At 38.7% G+C, this 17,535-nt stretch overlaps 1 protein-coding gene across 1 annotated transcript in view; it reads right to left on the reverse strand.

Annotated features, from left to right (window-relative positions):
* LOC103180920 (kelch-like protein 29) overlaps window positions 1-17,535 on the reverse strand; it is a 203,573-nt gene that overhangs the window by 63,737 nt on the left and 122,301 nt on the right. The window contains exon 5 of the mRNA XM_007897033.2: window positions 692-830. Within this exon, the coding sequence (XP_007895224.1) occupies window positions 692-830 (139 nt within the window). The remainder of the gene's footprint in view (window positions 1-691; window positions 831-17,535) is intronic.

Here is a 17,535-nt window from a genome sequence, read left to right on the forward strand (position 1 = left end):
TATATGCTTGCATAGCATTTCTATTTGTCTATTTATTTCTAATGTATCAAGAGTATTCTAGAAAAGCATCTATCCATTTCAGCATACAAACCTTATTATTAAACATAGATTATAATTATCTAATGGAGTTCAATTGTCTGCTTTTAAGAGTTGATTTTAACTTGCATTTCTTATTGCTGTGTTATTTAACCAACATAATATCTAGGTAGATTCGCTACGGTGATGTGTGAATAGTCGAGTGAGAGCACCATAGGAATTCCTTCACCAGTGAGATGATAAAGTATGATAAATCATTCTTGGAAAACTGTTCATAATATCTGCACATCTGGTTGAAAGTGAACTTTCCCCAAACAGCTGTACTTTACAAATACAAGTGAGGTAAAGGCAACAATCTAAAACGTACAGGAAAAAACAACTCAGAATGGCAACGCTTTCTCAAAAATAAATTGGGATCCTCAGTCATGGAACATCTCATTTCTTCACTCCAAATGAAGCAGCTATTAATTGAAAATATAACAGGCAAATAAATTTAGATTTGCTTTCAATTTAGAAATACATTCATCTGAAACGGTAGAAAGAATGGCTACTGGCCCTGTGACAGGAGGCTCTATCTTCATAGCCCTGCAAGAGAGGAAAGCAAGAATGAACCCTACAAAAGAACCGACCAGATCACAGCTTGAGGAAGGCAAACCTTTTGATCAGTTCCTTGAAATACAAGCTGCAGGAAGCTAGAACATTTTGATGGACTTCAAACTCTTTGCCTTCAACAGTTATTTTCAGGTCTGTAAACTCTTTCGCTCTGCGCTGCTGGTTCAACTCCTTCAACATTTCTGCAGAACAGAGAAGACAGACATTGCCAGGATTCCGATGACGAAAATTTTGAATGAATTAAAGAAACAGATACCTGGTGAACGCTAGCTGATTCATCCATGTTAACATTTTCATATATAACATTCATCGACAATAAAAACAAATCGTCAACACAATGTAAAAAAACAAAGCACGCACCATTTGGTTTAATAAATGAAAGAACAAATGAAAGCCACCCTGAGGCTTGAAGGATAAAACATACTTTTTCCTCATCAACAAAATTAAAGACAACATGTGTATCATCACAGAAAGACAAGAGAAGAAAATTAAATAATCAAAACACTTTTAAAACCGGCTAATTGCTACATACTATTTTCTTTTCCCCTATAACATTGAATACCTTAGCTTGAGAATTTATTGTAGCAATTGAAAGCATGTACACTGCAAATGAAAGACACTAAGAACTTAATTGGTTAAAGCAAAATGTACCTAGGAGGAATAAGATTCATTGTATTAAACACAATAAAACTCACTTTACCTAATTAGTAAAACTGTCAAGGAAAGTATGCTTCCCTTTTCTTTAACTATCATCTGGGAATTTGAGGTTTGATTTTGTTTTAAATTTCCAGTAAAATAAGTGTAAAATGAATTGCCCATGCATTTTGCAACAAACTTTAAAGCAAGTCTGAAACTGAAGCAAAATTACTTGTCAGTTTTTTTTTAAAAAAAGTCACAAGAAAATTCAGCTTTGAAGCTCAAGAAAAAATGACTTTGGTCTGATACAGTCTTGTAGATAGAAGTCCAAAAGCAAAGCATATTTTACAGTTATTTCCTCACTCTGTTAAATTTCTTTGCATGTTTACAGTTATCGGGCGGTAACATTTATTGTGTGCTGAAAAATACAAGGTATACAAGAGGTAATACAAGGCAAATACAAGGCAAGGTTACGAATTACGGTCACAATTCTGAACTGTTATTTAGTGGACTCTTGAAAACGGATCATATTTATAACAATTAGTGTGTGGTGTTTGGTCTGTGATATTTCTGGATTTATTTTATGACTGCAAAACTTTGAGGATTAATGCAAGTGTATAGGTACAAAGACAAGAAATGTTAGTCATGTAAAAAAAAACTTAAGTTACGGAAGGGATCACAACTTTCTTCAGTTGGTTAAGGTTACAATTGTTAGAAAGTGGGTATATTTTTAAGGTTAATAAATTGCACAATTAAATATATATTTTATCAGATAGGATGTTCTGTAGTGTCTCAACTAAGATGCACAAAGTAATTGTATTATTTTATGGATAGGATGGGAGAAAGGGTGAACAGAAGGGCAGTGTTTAATATATCCAACAACATTAATATTTCACTGAATAAGAAAACATAATGAAAGCATTAGATGTTAACTATGTCTGAGACAATTCAGTTGCCTTTTCCATGTTATTAATGCTTACATGTTATATGCAATATTGGTGAAATTTGGCACAATGTTTCAGTACAAGGAAAATCTAAAGTTCGATAACTCATCGACATGTTGTTGCATTTAAAATCTTCTGTGTACCAATTAGATTCCCTGCAACTGCTCTTTGATATTGAGCCTCTTCTTAAGTGGGAGGCCCCGATGGTCTTGGTTGCAACTTTTTTCATGGCCTTTAATTTTGCTTCAAAATTGGTGAGCAATACTAAGCAAATCAGTCGATCAGAATTTGATTGATAAATGTTTTGGCTTCTTATTGCAGAAAACCAGATTCTCATTAAAATAAAGTGATCCATCAGCAACACCCAGTAGCCCAGTTCAGAAGTAGCACAAATTGTCTATTGAAGATCACAGTCAACCTTTACATCCAAAGCTGAAAGTCCAAACCTCCACAAACTAAGACCATCAAGCCATCACAACCTTCACTTTTCATTCCTTTTTCCAGAGGTTCAGAGGACAAACCCAAACTTCTAATTATGGATCTCAATATTACTTACTACTAGTCCCTTTGAAAATCCCCCTTTGAGAGTGTCACAGAACTTGTCATTACATTGACGCACAAAAATAAAATAAACTGGAACAAAAAACAAAGTCCATTGATCTCATCCATCTTACCCTATTATTTACATGCATGTTCATAATCTACCTTAGAAGTTTCCAGTTCCTTTCCACCTAAGCTCATTTGATTTAATCTTTCCAGGACCCAAACCTTACTGTCTTCCTATCACTTCCCATTTCTTAAATGAAACCAGTGTGGTTGCTCCCACCAATCTTCCTAGAATGCCCCCTCTGAGGGAATCTATCAATATAAAGGACACAGCTTGTGATTGAAGGGTGGTAATTCAGAACAAATCTCCAGAGACACTACCTCAGTGAGCGAACAGTAAACTTATGGAACAGGCTCCCCAGGGAGATGGTGGAAGGCGAAAATTTTGTTTGTTTCAAGAACAAATTAGATAGATTTCTGCTAGAAAATAATATCTTGGGAAATAATATTTAGTTTCGGACACGACATGTCAAGCGTCTACCAGGATGGTAGAAGGTGAACTAGATGGACCATGGTCTTCTTTCGCCTAGCAAAATCTTATGTTCTTATGTTTTTAAGGATCAGAAAAGATTGTGTTACATCTGTAAATAATATTTAGTTTAGGGCACGATATGTTAAGCATCTAACAGGATGGTAGAAGGTGAACTAGATTGGTCTTCTTTCACCTAGCAAAATCTTATGTTCTTATGTTTTAAAGGACCAGAAAAGATTGTGTTACATCTGTCTGATGCCACAAGAAATACAAATCATACACTCTGCTAATATTCCTCAAGGGAAACACAAGCTTAGGCTGAGAGGCCTTTCTGTGTTCTTTAATTTCTATGATTTTAACACTGTAAAACGCTTATTCAGATTCTTTGCCAGATATTTCCTGAAACAATCAGTCATCCTTTGGTCATTCATTCCAGTCTCTGTGTAAAGTAGTTAAAGTAACAACCTGTCAGAAAATCTTCCTTCATAACCACAACATTATGCCTGAAAATAACCTTTTCATATTGTATTCTTCTACAGGTTACTTCATCCTGGAGTCCCTTCAACTGAACCCTTTTTTCGCCTCCTTCAAGGTCCACCTAAAGACTTTCCTCTTTAACCGTGTTTTTGGCCATCTTTTCCCCCTCATCCCACTCATTGGTCTCACCTCCAACTCAAGTGCAAACCTAACACTGTTCAGCACCTTTGGATGTCCTCCCAATTTGGCAGACACTATAAATGTAAATGTATACTGTATTGTACTGAATTTGAAATATGTCAATTTTTGAAAGGATTAATACAACATGTGTGTCATTTTACTTCACAATTTTACATGAAATTATTTAATTATGCTTATTACAGAGTTTTCTTAACTTATATTTGTCTCCTTGTTGTCTTGTCCTGGCTCCCCAGCTTTGTTTCGTAATTTTACTTTTTAACTCCTTTAACTATCTTTATGACAAAAATCACCTGAGACCCAAAACTAAACTAGTTCTTCTTTGAAATCTGTCTAATACCCTTCTATATTCTTATGCAAATATTGAGGTAAAAAACAGACAGAATTGATCGCTACTTACTGATTGTCAGTATCACTCTCCTGGAAGTCAACATTAAAGATTTATCCTAACATTTTATTTGCAATGGAAATTACTGACCCACTGAATGAGACAATGGTTCGAACATCTGCTCAATTAACACATTCAAATGCTTACCCTGATGCACTTCAATACCCCACTGGACCTACAACATGTGATTAGAATTGCTATTTTAACACCAATATGCATTAACTTATATTCCTTAATATTTAAAGCCATTTCTTGTTTGTTGGTCCAAATCTCCGTTGACCAATGTACACCACTCTGTTTCTCTATCTGATATTGAAATCACAATGCCTTTCATTGGTGAATTTTGGTAGTAATAATCCTTGAATTTGACATAGCATGTTATCACATCAAAACATCTCAAAGCGCTTGAGAGTTTTCTGTAGTGGAGAGGTTATGCATTTGTAGGCAAACGTGACAACCAATTTGCTCACAACAATCTTCCACAAACGGCCATAAAGTGAACGACCATTTCTCTTATCTTGGGGAATTTTGGCCCGGAAAGCAGGAAAAATCTCCCTTCTCAGCCAAAGGATGACTGACACCTGCACAGTCTAGACTGATGTCAGAATCCCAAAGTGAATCTTAGACACACAATCTTCTGACTCAAAAGGCAATTGTTCTACTCATTGGACCAGGCTGATACCTGCTTAGTGGCTCTCACTCTGTATTCCATATTTTGTTTAATTGCTCTACAATTTTGTTCCTTTGCTTTTTCAGAAAACATGCAAACGTTGAGAAAATATTGTAGCACTGGAGAGAAAAGATGCTGAAGTGGTGGAATAAATCAGGAGAAACTCCCTTCTCACCAAAGGATGACACTGCCAACAAACACTATAAACATCTGAAGGGCAACACGGCTGATAATGCAGTGCTCAGCCAGCACTACACTGGATTGTGAGCCTAGATTGACCTCAGAATCCCAACGTGAGTCTTGGACACACAACCGTAACTTCACAAAATCCAGGAAATTGCCAGGCTGCTGCAAGGACACATCAAGCCGAGTCCAAAGCCCATCCCAGGAAAATCAGAGAAAAGAACCTATATTCTAATGTCTGGCTGAAGTGGAGTGGTGGCTGAGGGAGAATTATGGTTGCCATTGTTTTGACTGAGGAAGACGCATAACTCAATGAGACCTGAACTCTGGACTTGGTAGAAAATTACAGGGAAGGAAAGTGGTTAACATACTTTAGAAGAAGAAAAATACATAGAGGTACTTTCTTATCACCTAGGTGAAGTGTTACGTCCAATTGCTAAATAAGAGTGACCCCTGTTTCTTTTACCTGACTGAAGTGATAAAACAATGTAGAGTTGGAACTTGAGTAGTAAAACAGTGTAGAGTGGGAACACAATTTGTATTGCTTTAAAAGAAGTGCCATCACTTGTAAGCCTACTTGACTGAAACTAATTAACGGCTGCAAGGCTAATCACACACTGTTAAAGTGGGTCAGTGCTCCCTGGGAGCTGGGAAATCATTTTACACCATGCAGAATCTACAGATTCATTTCAATCCTTGTCATAAGAAAAGCTAGATAACAGCATTATCCTAGGAGCACCTCACCACTTAACCTGCTTTTTTATTTTCCATTACCTATATTTATGTAACGTGATACTTGAGAATACCAAGCTGTGTGCCAGGTGAACAATGGATATATATCATTCAGGAAGATATGGACCATTTAAGCAGACGGATTTTGACTTTCATAAGTATAGCATAGTTTAGAGTGGAATATAATAATAATCCTTGCATTTGATATCATTCTCAAAATGTCTCAAAATTATATGTAATGTATTGTTAAATGTATTTTCTGTGTATTTTTAGGTGTATCGGCCCAACGGACAGGAACCCTACCGACCTGCCATCTCCCTTCACTAGACATGCGCTTGCCTGCTTTGCGTACCCCACCCTGTCCATCCCAGCATCAGTGGTCGAGCCTTCAGCCTTTCTACCCCCACACTCTGGAATTCCATCCCAAAGTTCCATCACCTTGCCCCTTTCCTTGCCTCCTTCAAGGTCCATCTCAAGACCTTCCTCCTTGACCATCCCTTTGGCCATCCTCTCACCCAACTGGCTTCCACCCCTTTCTAATCCAATCTCCTGCTCGGTATAACCACTTGACTATCCAGTGCCTTGGGATGTCCTCCTGAAATGAAAGGCGCTACATAAATGCAGTTGATTGTTATTGTTGTAAAGTCAGAGTAACTTTGGGGTAAATGGGTGACAATTTAGCATAGAATGCCTGGGAGCCATTATCATTTCAAGCACATGTTTTCCTCGATTATCAAACTCTCTCCAAGCTCTAGTTACTTTATGTAAGATGACTAGAAAAAAGGTCTGCCTTAAAACTGAACACTTCTGGAATTTCCACAGGTTTTGGTAAGTTCATTGTATAAAATCAAAAATACGATTGAAAAACATGTTTTGAACAAGACGTAAAACTTTGGGGAAGGGACTATTACGAGAATCATTGATGTTCTTCCTCCCGAAGTGAAAGGCGCTGTACAAATGTAATTTGTTGTTGTTCTTGAACTGAAAAGAATAGGCCATCATGTAAGAAAATGGATTTTTTTATTATCCAACTTAACAGTGCTTGCTGATAAGGCATCAGCAGACAGCAGAAGATTATGATGAATTGATATCACACAAAAAGGCTGTTTGCTGTGAAGAAACTGTGGAAACGATTTGGTTGTTAAAAAAAATTGGAATAAATTAAAGTGACCAATGAAACAAGTAAGGGTACAAATGTAAAGCCTTAAAGTGAATTATTGCTCCAGAGATCACAAAAGAAACAATATGCAACCTGATGTTTCAAAGCAAAAGTTTACTTAAGAAGCTACTAATATTTGTGTATGAATAGGGATACACTTAAACAAATAGCTTGGCTGTGTGAAGAAGTGATAAAGTGTCAGCCTGGTTCAGTTGGTAGCATTTTTACCTCTGAGGCAGAAGGTTGTGGATTCTGGATCATCAGGACTTTGAACTCACAGTCCAGGTTGACACTACTGCGGAAGCCTTGCATTGTAGCAGGTGCTGTCCTTCATATGAGATATCAAACTGAGATTCTGCCTGCCTGCCTGTTCAGGTGTATGTTATAAAATGTCCACGGCAATATTTTAAAAAAGGGAATTTCTCTTAGTGTCCTAGTCCAATCCCCTGATAAAATTAGTCATTCACTTCATGGCTGTTTGTTGGATATTACTGCATGTAAAACTGGCTGCTGTGTTTGTCTACAAAGAACTTCACAATAAATCCTGTGAAGCACTTTGAGATGTACTCCCAATGTGAGGTGCTATATCAAAAGTAAGGAGAATTACACAGGATGTTACAGGACAGAAACAGGCTATTCAACCCAAATAGTCTGTGCCAATCTTCATACTTCACACAAACCCAAGTCCCAATATTGGGCTTGATCTCACAATCTTATGACCCAGAGGCAAGAGCACTACCAACTGAGACAATTAGTATTATTATTATAAAGCAGTCAATGATGTAGAGAAGACAAAAATATTAATAAATTGATATAGCAGCTTTCATGTCAGGAAGACATCTCATAGTGCTTTACCAGATTTACTGCAAAATGCAGTGACTATATATTTTATAAGTGAACACAGCAGCCAATTTGCATACAGCAAATATGCTTTATTAAAACACCAGAAAATGCAACAAAGGAAAATTCAGCATGGATTGCCAATTGATAGGATTCCCAATGCCTTAGTAAAAATACTATTTGTTCTCTTTCAAAATTAAAAAAAAATTAACGAGTGAATCAAAAAGGAAAATTTACCTTGTTGTAAATGTGAAATTAGTTAGATGCACCATTTTATGTGTAACAATTCACATCACTGCCTGAATTATTTAATTCTGCTTTAAATTAATATGTTTAACTAGTCAGGTACTAACAAATTTAAACTTAAAAAGGTCTTGAATGGTCTGTGCAAAAAGCAGGTATAATGGACTCAATTGGCATTTTCTATGTTCCGATATGCTCAGCACCCGATACTATCTTCACTGTTCCCCATTCTCCACACAAGTAATAAATATACATGTCAAATACGGTAGATACGTATCTACCAAGACAAGGCAATATTAATAATAATATTTAGTGTTGCCCACAAAATATACAGTTAATTCACTTTATAGTACATTCTGTGAATAGCTTTGAAATTCCACAATGACGTGGTAAGGCACTATATTATTATTAATAATCTTTCTGCAAGTATTCTAGGACTCAAAACTCTCTTATACACAGGCATGAGTAAACTACAATTATCTTTTGTATGTGGTGTGAATACTTTGGGGTCCCCAAGCCTCGACTCTTGACAATCTGCGCCTAATACTTTCCGGAATTAGGTAAAGCAGGAAGCATCCATCCAGGGAGAGAGTGTGCATTCCATTTTAACAATCTATCTCTGGGATTTCCATGTGTAGGTGGGATGCATAGAAATCTTAGCTTGGTTTGGATAGTTTTAACCATGGTGATGGGTTTCCGCAGACACCTGGCTGACCCCCCAAAAATTAGGTGTAAGAAACATTCAGACCAGCCAGTCATTGAAAATAATAAATAAATATTTTATATGCACACCGCTGCTGGTATAATGCAAAACTATTTCAAATTGAGTTCTGAATAAATTTTGATTCTGCTGTAGACTTGGCAGTGTTATTTCACACATGAATTATCACTGGATTTTCAGAAGATACATATATTAATTTTATGGGCAGTAAAATTACCAATGCCTTCTATAGATTCAATTGCAGTACCTTTGTCTCTCATAATCCACATATCATTGGACACCCTTTGCATATGTATTAGGAACATACTTGCACAAAATGGATACTGTTTTACAGGGGCACCTTGTTAAAGGTATCATCTGCTCAGCTACAGATTCAATGCTTCCCTGAAATTGTAAGTCTTAAGCAACAACAAAATGGGTCTATTATTCTACCACTGTTTAAATAGAAACTTGCTATAGGCCTTCGACATATGCAGTGTTGTCTCTTTCAGACACTTAGCTTTAGCAGCTTTAAAGTAAACCTGTTGCTAGAGACTAATACAGCTGATACTTGTGAAAACTGGATTTCAAGGGTGATTAGGATCAATAAATGCTCCTTATGAGGGAATGTCTACTGAATGTGATCTACGCTTGACATGGGCTCATAATGCAGACTGACGCTGAACTATCCTCTGAGGCAGTTAAAATAATAGGAATATTATTAATATTTATTATCTTCTCTACTATCTTCGGGGTTGGGGGGGAGAGGCAGGGTCATCTAGGAGCTGAACTGGCTTCAAAATGACATGCTTGGCAACAGAATGTGGAATCGAGTCAATCCTCTGCCACAGTCTCGGTAGTCCAGTTCCTGAGCCAGTCTGTACTCCAGGGTAGCAGCAGCAACAACAACAACACGCATTTAAATTACACTCTTCATATATGATACAATCTCAGAGCTTTGCACAGTGAAGGGGTTGAATGCCGAACAAGGGAGAAGGGGGAGGTGACCATAGGCACGGGTAAAGAGGTGCGTCAAAGTGGGGTTTAAAGGCAGATAGAGGAGGCAAGGTGGAGGGAATGAGTCAGGAAGTTCCAGAGTTTGAAGGTGCAATGGCTGAAGGCTCTTCCAACGATGGTTGGAGGGTCGAGGGACGTAGGTCTGTTTTAGCTGAGCGAAGTGGGTGGAGAGAGAAGTGAGGTACAAACAGATCTGAGAGGTAAAGTGGTGCTATGGTGAAGGGATTTGTATGTAAGGATGAAGGTCTTGAAATGGCTCATTTTGGAGCGAGGCAAGGATTTGGGTGACGGTTGTACAGTTTGGTACAAGTAAGGATGTGAATAGCAATGCTTTAAATGAGCTGGACCTTGTGGATGGTGGAACTCCACAGGCAATTTGAACAGGCAATGCTGATGACAGACCTACCATCCTGGCTTATCGACAGGAATTGACGTGGTCGACTGGGGCGAAGGATTCATTCCTACTGAGTTCCTGTTAATACTGCAAACCAAAGCCCTAAAAGGAACCTGGACAAGCAACATGAAGCTTGTCAATAGTGATTTCAATGGCAAGCTATGAGGATTTAGCTGGATAACTCCAACAGTACCCTAACGCACAGTGTGGGGTCCCCAAGCCTTGGCTCTTGCCAACTTTTGTAATACTCTCCGGAATTAGACAAGAAGGGTGCATCCCTCAGAGAGGGAGTACATATCCAATTTTCAAGTACACAACAACAACAAGATTGCATTTATAGAGCGCCTTTCACGTTGGGAGAACGTACCAAGGCGCTAGACAGTTAGGTCGGGACCCGAGCAGAGGGGAAATAGTCAGGGTAAGGGGAGGGAAGGGAGGGAGCGAGGAGGGGGTAGAGAGTCGAGAGGGGAGGTGAAGGCAATTATCAAGTATAGGTCATCTCCACAAACAGTTTCTCCTCTAGTCCCCGCACCATCTCGTGTGGCATTCCTCAGGGCTCTGTCCTTGGTCCCCTCCTCTTCAATATCTATATGCTCTCTCTTGGTAACATCATCCACAGACATGGAGTCAACTTCCACATGTTTGCGGATGTTACCCAACTCTACCTCTCTGCCTCCACCCTTGACTCCAGGACCACTGCTGTGCTGACAGACTGTCTGTCAGACATCAAGTCCTGGATGATAGCTAACTTTCTTCAGTTGAATGTCAACAAGACCGAGGCTCTCCTGATTGGCTCCTGTTAGCGCCTCCACACCTCAGGTGCTGACAGCAACACCATCCACGGATGCGCACTCTACCTTACTAAGCCAGTCCGGAACCTTGGCATCTTGTATGACCCTCAATTATCCTTTCTACCCCACATCCGTGCCATGACCCGTTCTCCCCCCATCATTGCAACATCTCCAGCTCTGCCAATGTCTCACACCGCAGGCCGCTGAAACCCTCATACACGCATTCATAACATTGAGGCTTGACTATGCAAACTCTTTGCTTGTCGGCCTCCCTTGCCTCCTTCAAGACCCATCTCAAGACGCTCCTCTTCGACTGTGCTTTCGATCACCCTGCTTCCGCCCCTGCCCTCCACCTTCCCCAATCCCGACACCTAGCTCGGGTCCGAAACACTGACCGTCCAGCGCCTTGGGACATCCTCCCAACATGAAAGGCGCTATACAAATGTAACTTTGTTGTTGCTGTAGGCGGCATATATGGATCTCTCAGTTTGGTTAGGACATTCTTAAGCATAGTGATGGGTTTCCACATGTGGCAGACACTCAAATGACCAAAACAAATTTGCCTACAAATATATTCACTACCTTGACAATGATTACCAGTGAAGCAGTTTGAGGCATTTCAGGGTGAGAAAGTATGCAAGACCTTTCTTCCATCACGTGCAAACATAACTTTAAAATGTTAATTTACTTAATCCTATATGATCATTTAAAGCAACAAAATATAGCTCTTGTAGTCTGATTATGAATTCTGGTTATGAATCCAATAAATACACTACAAATTATACAACAAACATCAGGATATTAAGGTTCAGCTGAAGGCACAAAGCTTCATGAATCTGACACAATCAAACTTTAATCTCAATGCAGCAAACTGAAACATTATTGTTGACATATCCCAGAATTTTTATTGTCCAGTTCCATCAGTGAAAATTGATAAACTTCCAATGGGTTTTGTAGGTGTTTTTTATATTAAGTTGTGAGACTGTGAGATATACTGTAATTGCATTCATTTAATTATTGTTACATTTCATATTGTTTAAAGAAGCTGTACACCATGATAAGAAAAACCAATAAAAATGTCAGAGATTTGGAACTCTATTTTCAGACACTGCAGAGGACTGTTAAGGCACTTTAGCAGTTATAACACTGAGCCAATTCCATTTAATGTTTGTTGTGTGGTTTTAAACCGAATACCAACAATGCATTAAACCACTCATTTAATGCACATCAGCAAACATAATAGATGGCTAAGCCTTCAATCATTATGTCCCCTAGCTCTGGAACTCCCTGGCTCTTTCCCTCCATGTCACTCCCTCTCTATCTATCTTCAAATCCCACCTTGAAACCTGCCTCTTTGACTATGCCTATGGACACCTCCCTCCCTCTCCTTCCTCCTCGCTCGGGATCCAACCTTGTCACTATGAAGCGTTCAGACATTATTTTACATGAAAAGGGCTCTATATAAATGCAAATTGATGTTGTGATAGATTAGGAATGACAATTACTTTTGTTACCAATCTTGTTTTTGCAGGCAGTCTAGAAAACTTCTGATTTACAAAAGTCTGTTGTTTTCTTCAAAAATAGAAATCTGTTTTGCCATTTGCTTTTGTAGCATTCTCATGTACATTGTCTCAGCACCACCTGGTCATCCTATTCATGGTCTTCGTTGATTATGAAGTTCCTACACAATTCCTGTGGTTTTGCAGGCTAGCAGTTGGAAGCTTTAGGGCTTGTTGCATTTGATGTCTTCCCACATAGACTCTTTGAAGTATGTTATTAAAAATTAGGTTGCAGGCAGAGATTCCTGCTGAGGATTGATGCTGGAGTCAGGATAAGTTTGCAACACTCCAAATAAATCTGCCACGAGCTAATCAGAGGATAGAGCACTAAAAAAAAATTTCAGAAGTTGTTTCACTCCAGTGAGGAAATGAGACAGGAGGCAGGAGGTGGAATGGCAAGGCTACAGATAGCAGCTCTCTAGGAATAAATTCACCCACTTCCAGAAGCAGGAGAGAAGTCTGGGAGGAGACTGCTCAACAATGAAGTGCAAATCTCCAGGAACAAGAACTGATAAAAGGAGAGATTGAATAATATGAAGGAGATGGCGAAAGCAAATATTACATTGATCTGCAAATCTAGTAAAACAACTGAGGGCTAGCCCTTAATATCTGAAATAGTGCTGAGAATCACCAAGCGTTTCAGTGTAGAAAGCATGTGGCCTGCAGTAACAGAGGCTGATTCTGAACATAATACTATCAAATCTGGTAAGTACAAGGGCAATGTTAACTGCTCTATATATAAAAGATGTTACAGGAAATGTCAGACAATATTGTTTGAAACCTGGAATTTGATTCAGGCGCTTGCCAGGCCACAATACCAACCAAACCAGAAATCAAAATTAAGTTGCTAGGAGGGTCTTTTTGTCTTCTCACACACTCCCAATATTTGTTCGTTGCTCAACCGAGAGAATTTTCAGCAGCAGTACACAATAAAAATATCAAGGCAGTACACAGATTTAAAAATATTTAATAATAAATATTTATTGCACCATATTTATCTTGCACCACCACCACCATCTTGCACTCAGTGAATGCAAGACAGTGGTGGTGTTCCCTGATATTTCTTTTTTTGCCCTATTCCATCGGACACCAGGCATATAATAATAATCCTTGCAATTGATATGGTGCCTAAACACATCTTCGAGACATCTCAAAGCGCTTCACAGAATATGCTGTAAAGTGAATTGACTGTATATTTTGTGGGCAAAATACAGCAGTCAATCGGGCACAGTAGTGTCCCACAAACAATCGTGAATTGAGTGACCGAATTATAATTATTATTTTTATTTATTATTTTGAAGGGATTATTATCCCCCGAAAAGCGATCTGCTAATCGACTAACAACCAGGTTCCTACTTACTGCTAGGTAAACAGTGATGTGTGGAATAAGGAAACTTGCCCAATATTTCACCCTGCCTAGGAAGCAAACCCAGGTCCTCTTGCTTGCGAGGTGAGTGCCCCAACCACTAAGCTACAGAACTCCACTATTTAGATACTTATACTTGATCAATGGGTAACCCCATTGATCAAGTATAAGTATCTAAATGTTCACAATCTGGATCCTTTGTGTTAATCGTGAGTCCAGTTGGCAAATATTAGATTGCGAGATTTATGAATGGTCAATCAGAGCTCACAAGTTATCACAGTTCAGAAAAAGACACTTGAGTAAATTTATCTGTTTGCTCGTTGAACTTTTTTTTCCAAAGATTCCTAGTCTGGGATTCAAGATTCAGTGTTATGAATCACACCATGAATCTCACAGACTGATATCTGCAAACTGAATATAGTTTGTGAATATTGCATGATATAACATATCACTACACTACATTGCTCTACATGCTGTAAACTCATTCCATGCCATACACTGACTACCCCATCCCTTCAGTCAGAAGAATAAACCCATTTAATCTCAAAGTTAGTATTTTTTCAATTAAATAGTGCAATAATTTTGTTTCTTCTGCTTTGAACTACACTTTCATAATTATGTTTTCTGAGGGGAATCGGTTAAAATGACATTTCTGAAATGCGTTGACAGGTTTCAGATTTAAATAAATAATATAAATTGATTTTTTTAAATTATTCTAATATGAAATATGACTAAGTTGAACAAATTAAGCAAGGACACATTTAGGTAATTGATTTGTTTCAACTTCACATATTATGATTAGTTGTATTTGGTGTTTTATTGAAAGAGAAAAACAGTCATTATTTTAAGGAGTGTTGAATCTAATCAAATCTGTCCAGTCCACACACAGCATCTGAGGACATTAAACAGGTTTGTATAGTCTCTCAATATGGAGAAGTCATTGCTGGCTGGGGTGCACCGATGGCTTCTGGTGAAATCGAATGAGCCGACTCTACCTTCATCTGTAATCTCAGGAGAGTATCTCCATTCAGACACAAATGTTCACATGCAGTATAGCTGATTAGTCTATCAAATGGCACATCTACATTTTTAGAGGAAGTTTTTTAAAAAAAAATTGTACTCTCCCCATAATAGAATTTTACAATCCTTTAAAATTAATGGTTTAAAAATCAATTCAAAATATGTTCCTCCATAGACCACATTATGTCAAGTTAATGAAATGAGAAATCGGCAGGAACCATCTTCTATCTTCTTTATATATCTTCTTTATTGTATACGTATATATATTATTATTTATACTAATAAAACAATGTCTGTCTGTGCTTCAAGAAGGATCTCAATAACTGATTGATGTAGAGTCATGATTTATACCTCATAAGTAAGGTCTTGTGACTGAGAGTGACATGGGTATATTTGTTTTCAGGTATCTCCTATCATTCATGAGTTATTTTCAGTTTTGCATTTTATGCTGCAAGTACATCAGATGGCCGCTGAGTCCTCTCAAAAGGAGTCCTCCCACAGGAGTCCTCCCAGGTGAGTATAGATAAAGATGAAATGTCTGTCTGTGTGTCAATCCACAATCCATATTGGATTCTTTGGTTGCAAGCGTAGCTGCAATGGGTACAGCTAGTACTAAATAAGAAATACTGAATATGAAAGCTGACTCTAATGTGCTACCTTACTGAATTAAGTTTGTGCAATTTTCCCTTTGGAACAAGAATCATTACTGTGACTCCCTTTGGAGTCTAATTTGTGGCTTGTGCTAACCATGTGTAAACATGTATATAAAGAGAATTACAAGTACTCTGAATTACAATATGTTATGATAATGGATCTCATTTCTGGGTTGGGCTAACCATGTATAAATAAATGTGTAAAATGTATAAAACTAGGAATAACAGACATCTTTTATTACGAGATTAACAACCAATGGAAAATATTATACAGTCAGTGTTTTTTAATAGCATAATTATGGCCACCTATGGTTCCCACTTTACATGTCTGCTTACAAATGATTAGCCCAACCTGCAAATTAGATACCATTATCTTGGATGCGGTAGTGCATTTTAAACAGACAAGTGTTAGTAACCACAGGACAAAGTTGCCAAGTTGAACTACGTCAAAAGAAAAATAATAATAATTCTTTCATTTTGTAAAGTGCCTTTTATATTGTGAGGAGGTCTTGAAGAGCTTCACAGGATATACTATAAAGAGCCCAACACACAGCCACCCTTCATTCATGCTAAAAGTGAATGGGTGACAGTGCGACGGGGCAAGAAGAGGGCTTGTTCAAGGCAGAGCACCCCCAACAGAGTACCAGTCTCTAATCGGTACTCAACATTAGCTATCGAGAGTGTGGAAGTCTCTCGTGAGAACAGCAGTGGACATTCTGTCCAACAGGACAAGGGCATGGTTCACAAGGGCAATACAGTTGTGATAGGGGATTCAACAGTAAGAGGCACTGACAAGATCTTCTGTAATCAGAATCATGAAGCTGGATGGTAGCTGCCTTCCTGGTGCAAGGGTAGTGGACTTCACAGAGCGCATGGACAAGATTCTTCGGGGGGAAGGAGAATGTCCAGAGGTCATGGTCCATGTGGGGACCCACGATATTTGTAAGAAGGCTGAGATGTTCCAGGGCGAGTATCAAAAGCTGGGGAGCAAACTCAAGTCCAGAACATTCAATGTGGTGATCTCTGGGTTACTCCCGGTACCTCGGGCAACAAGGCACCATAATGAAAGTGCCTTGGGACGTCCTCCTGACGTGAAAGGCGCTTTATAAATGGAATCTTGTTGTTGTTGTTGTTGAAAGGATCAGGCGCATGAACGATTGGCTGGAGAAATGGTCCGGAAAAGAAGGTTTCCGTTTTCTGGACAATTGGGACCACTATTGGGGGAGGTGGGATCTTTACCTTGAGGATGGGCGGCACTTAAGCAAGGCAGGGGTGAGATTCCTTGCCAAGAGATTATCAAATACTGTAAGGGCGGATTTAAACCAGTGTCGAGGGGGGATGGGTATCCAAGGATAAACAATGGATTAGAGATTAGAGGAAAAAGACAAGTGCGAAGTGTAGAGCAGGTACAAGCGGACAATTTCCTCAAATGCATGTACCTAAATGCATGTAGTTTAGGGAATAAGGTTGTTGAGCTGCAGGTTCAACTGACCGTAGGGGTTATGATGTGGTGGCAGTAACTGAGACATGGCTCAAGCCAGGAAAGGAATGGGAGTTAAATATTCCAGGATATAATGTGTTCAGGAAGGATAGGGAAGGAAGAAAAGGAGGAGGGGTGGCAATATTAGTTAAGGATAAAATTATAGCTGTAGAAAGGAACGAGGCTCGGGAGGGCCCGACAACAGAATCCACCTGGTTAAAGATAAGAAATAAGAAAGGAGTGGTTACACTGATAGGGGTTTACTATAGACCACCAGACAGCAGGAAGGAGATAGAGGGGCAGATCTGCAACTAGATCGCGGATAGATGTAAGGCGAACAGAGTTGTGATAATGGGGGA

The sequence above is a fragment of the Callorhinchus milii genome, unplaced genomic scaffold (assembly GCF_018977255.1).
Source record: "Callorhinchus milii isolate IMCB2004 unplaced genomic scaffold, IMCB_Cmil_1.0 Scaffold3, whole genome shotgun sequence".
NCBI classification, from domain to species: Eukaryota; Metazoa; Chordata; class Chondrichthyes; order Chimaeriformes; family Callorhinchidae; genus Callorhinchus; species Callorhinchus milii.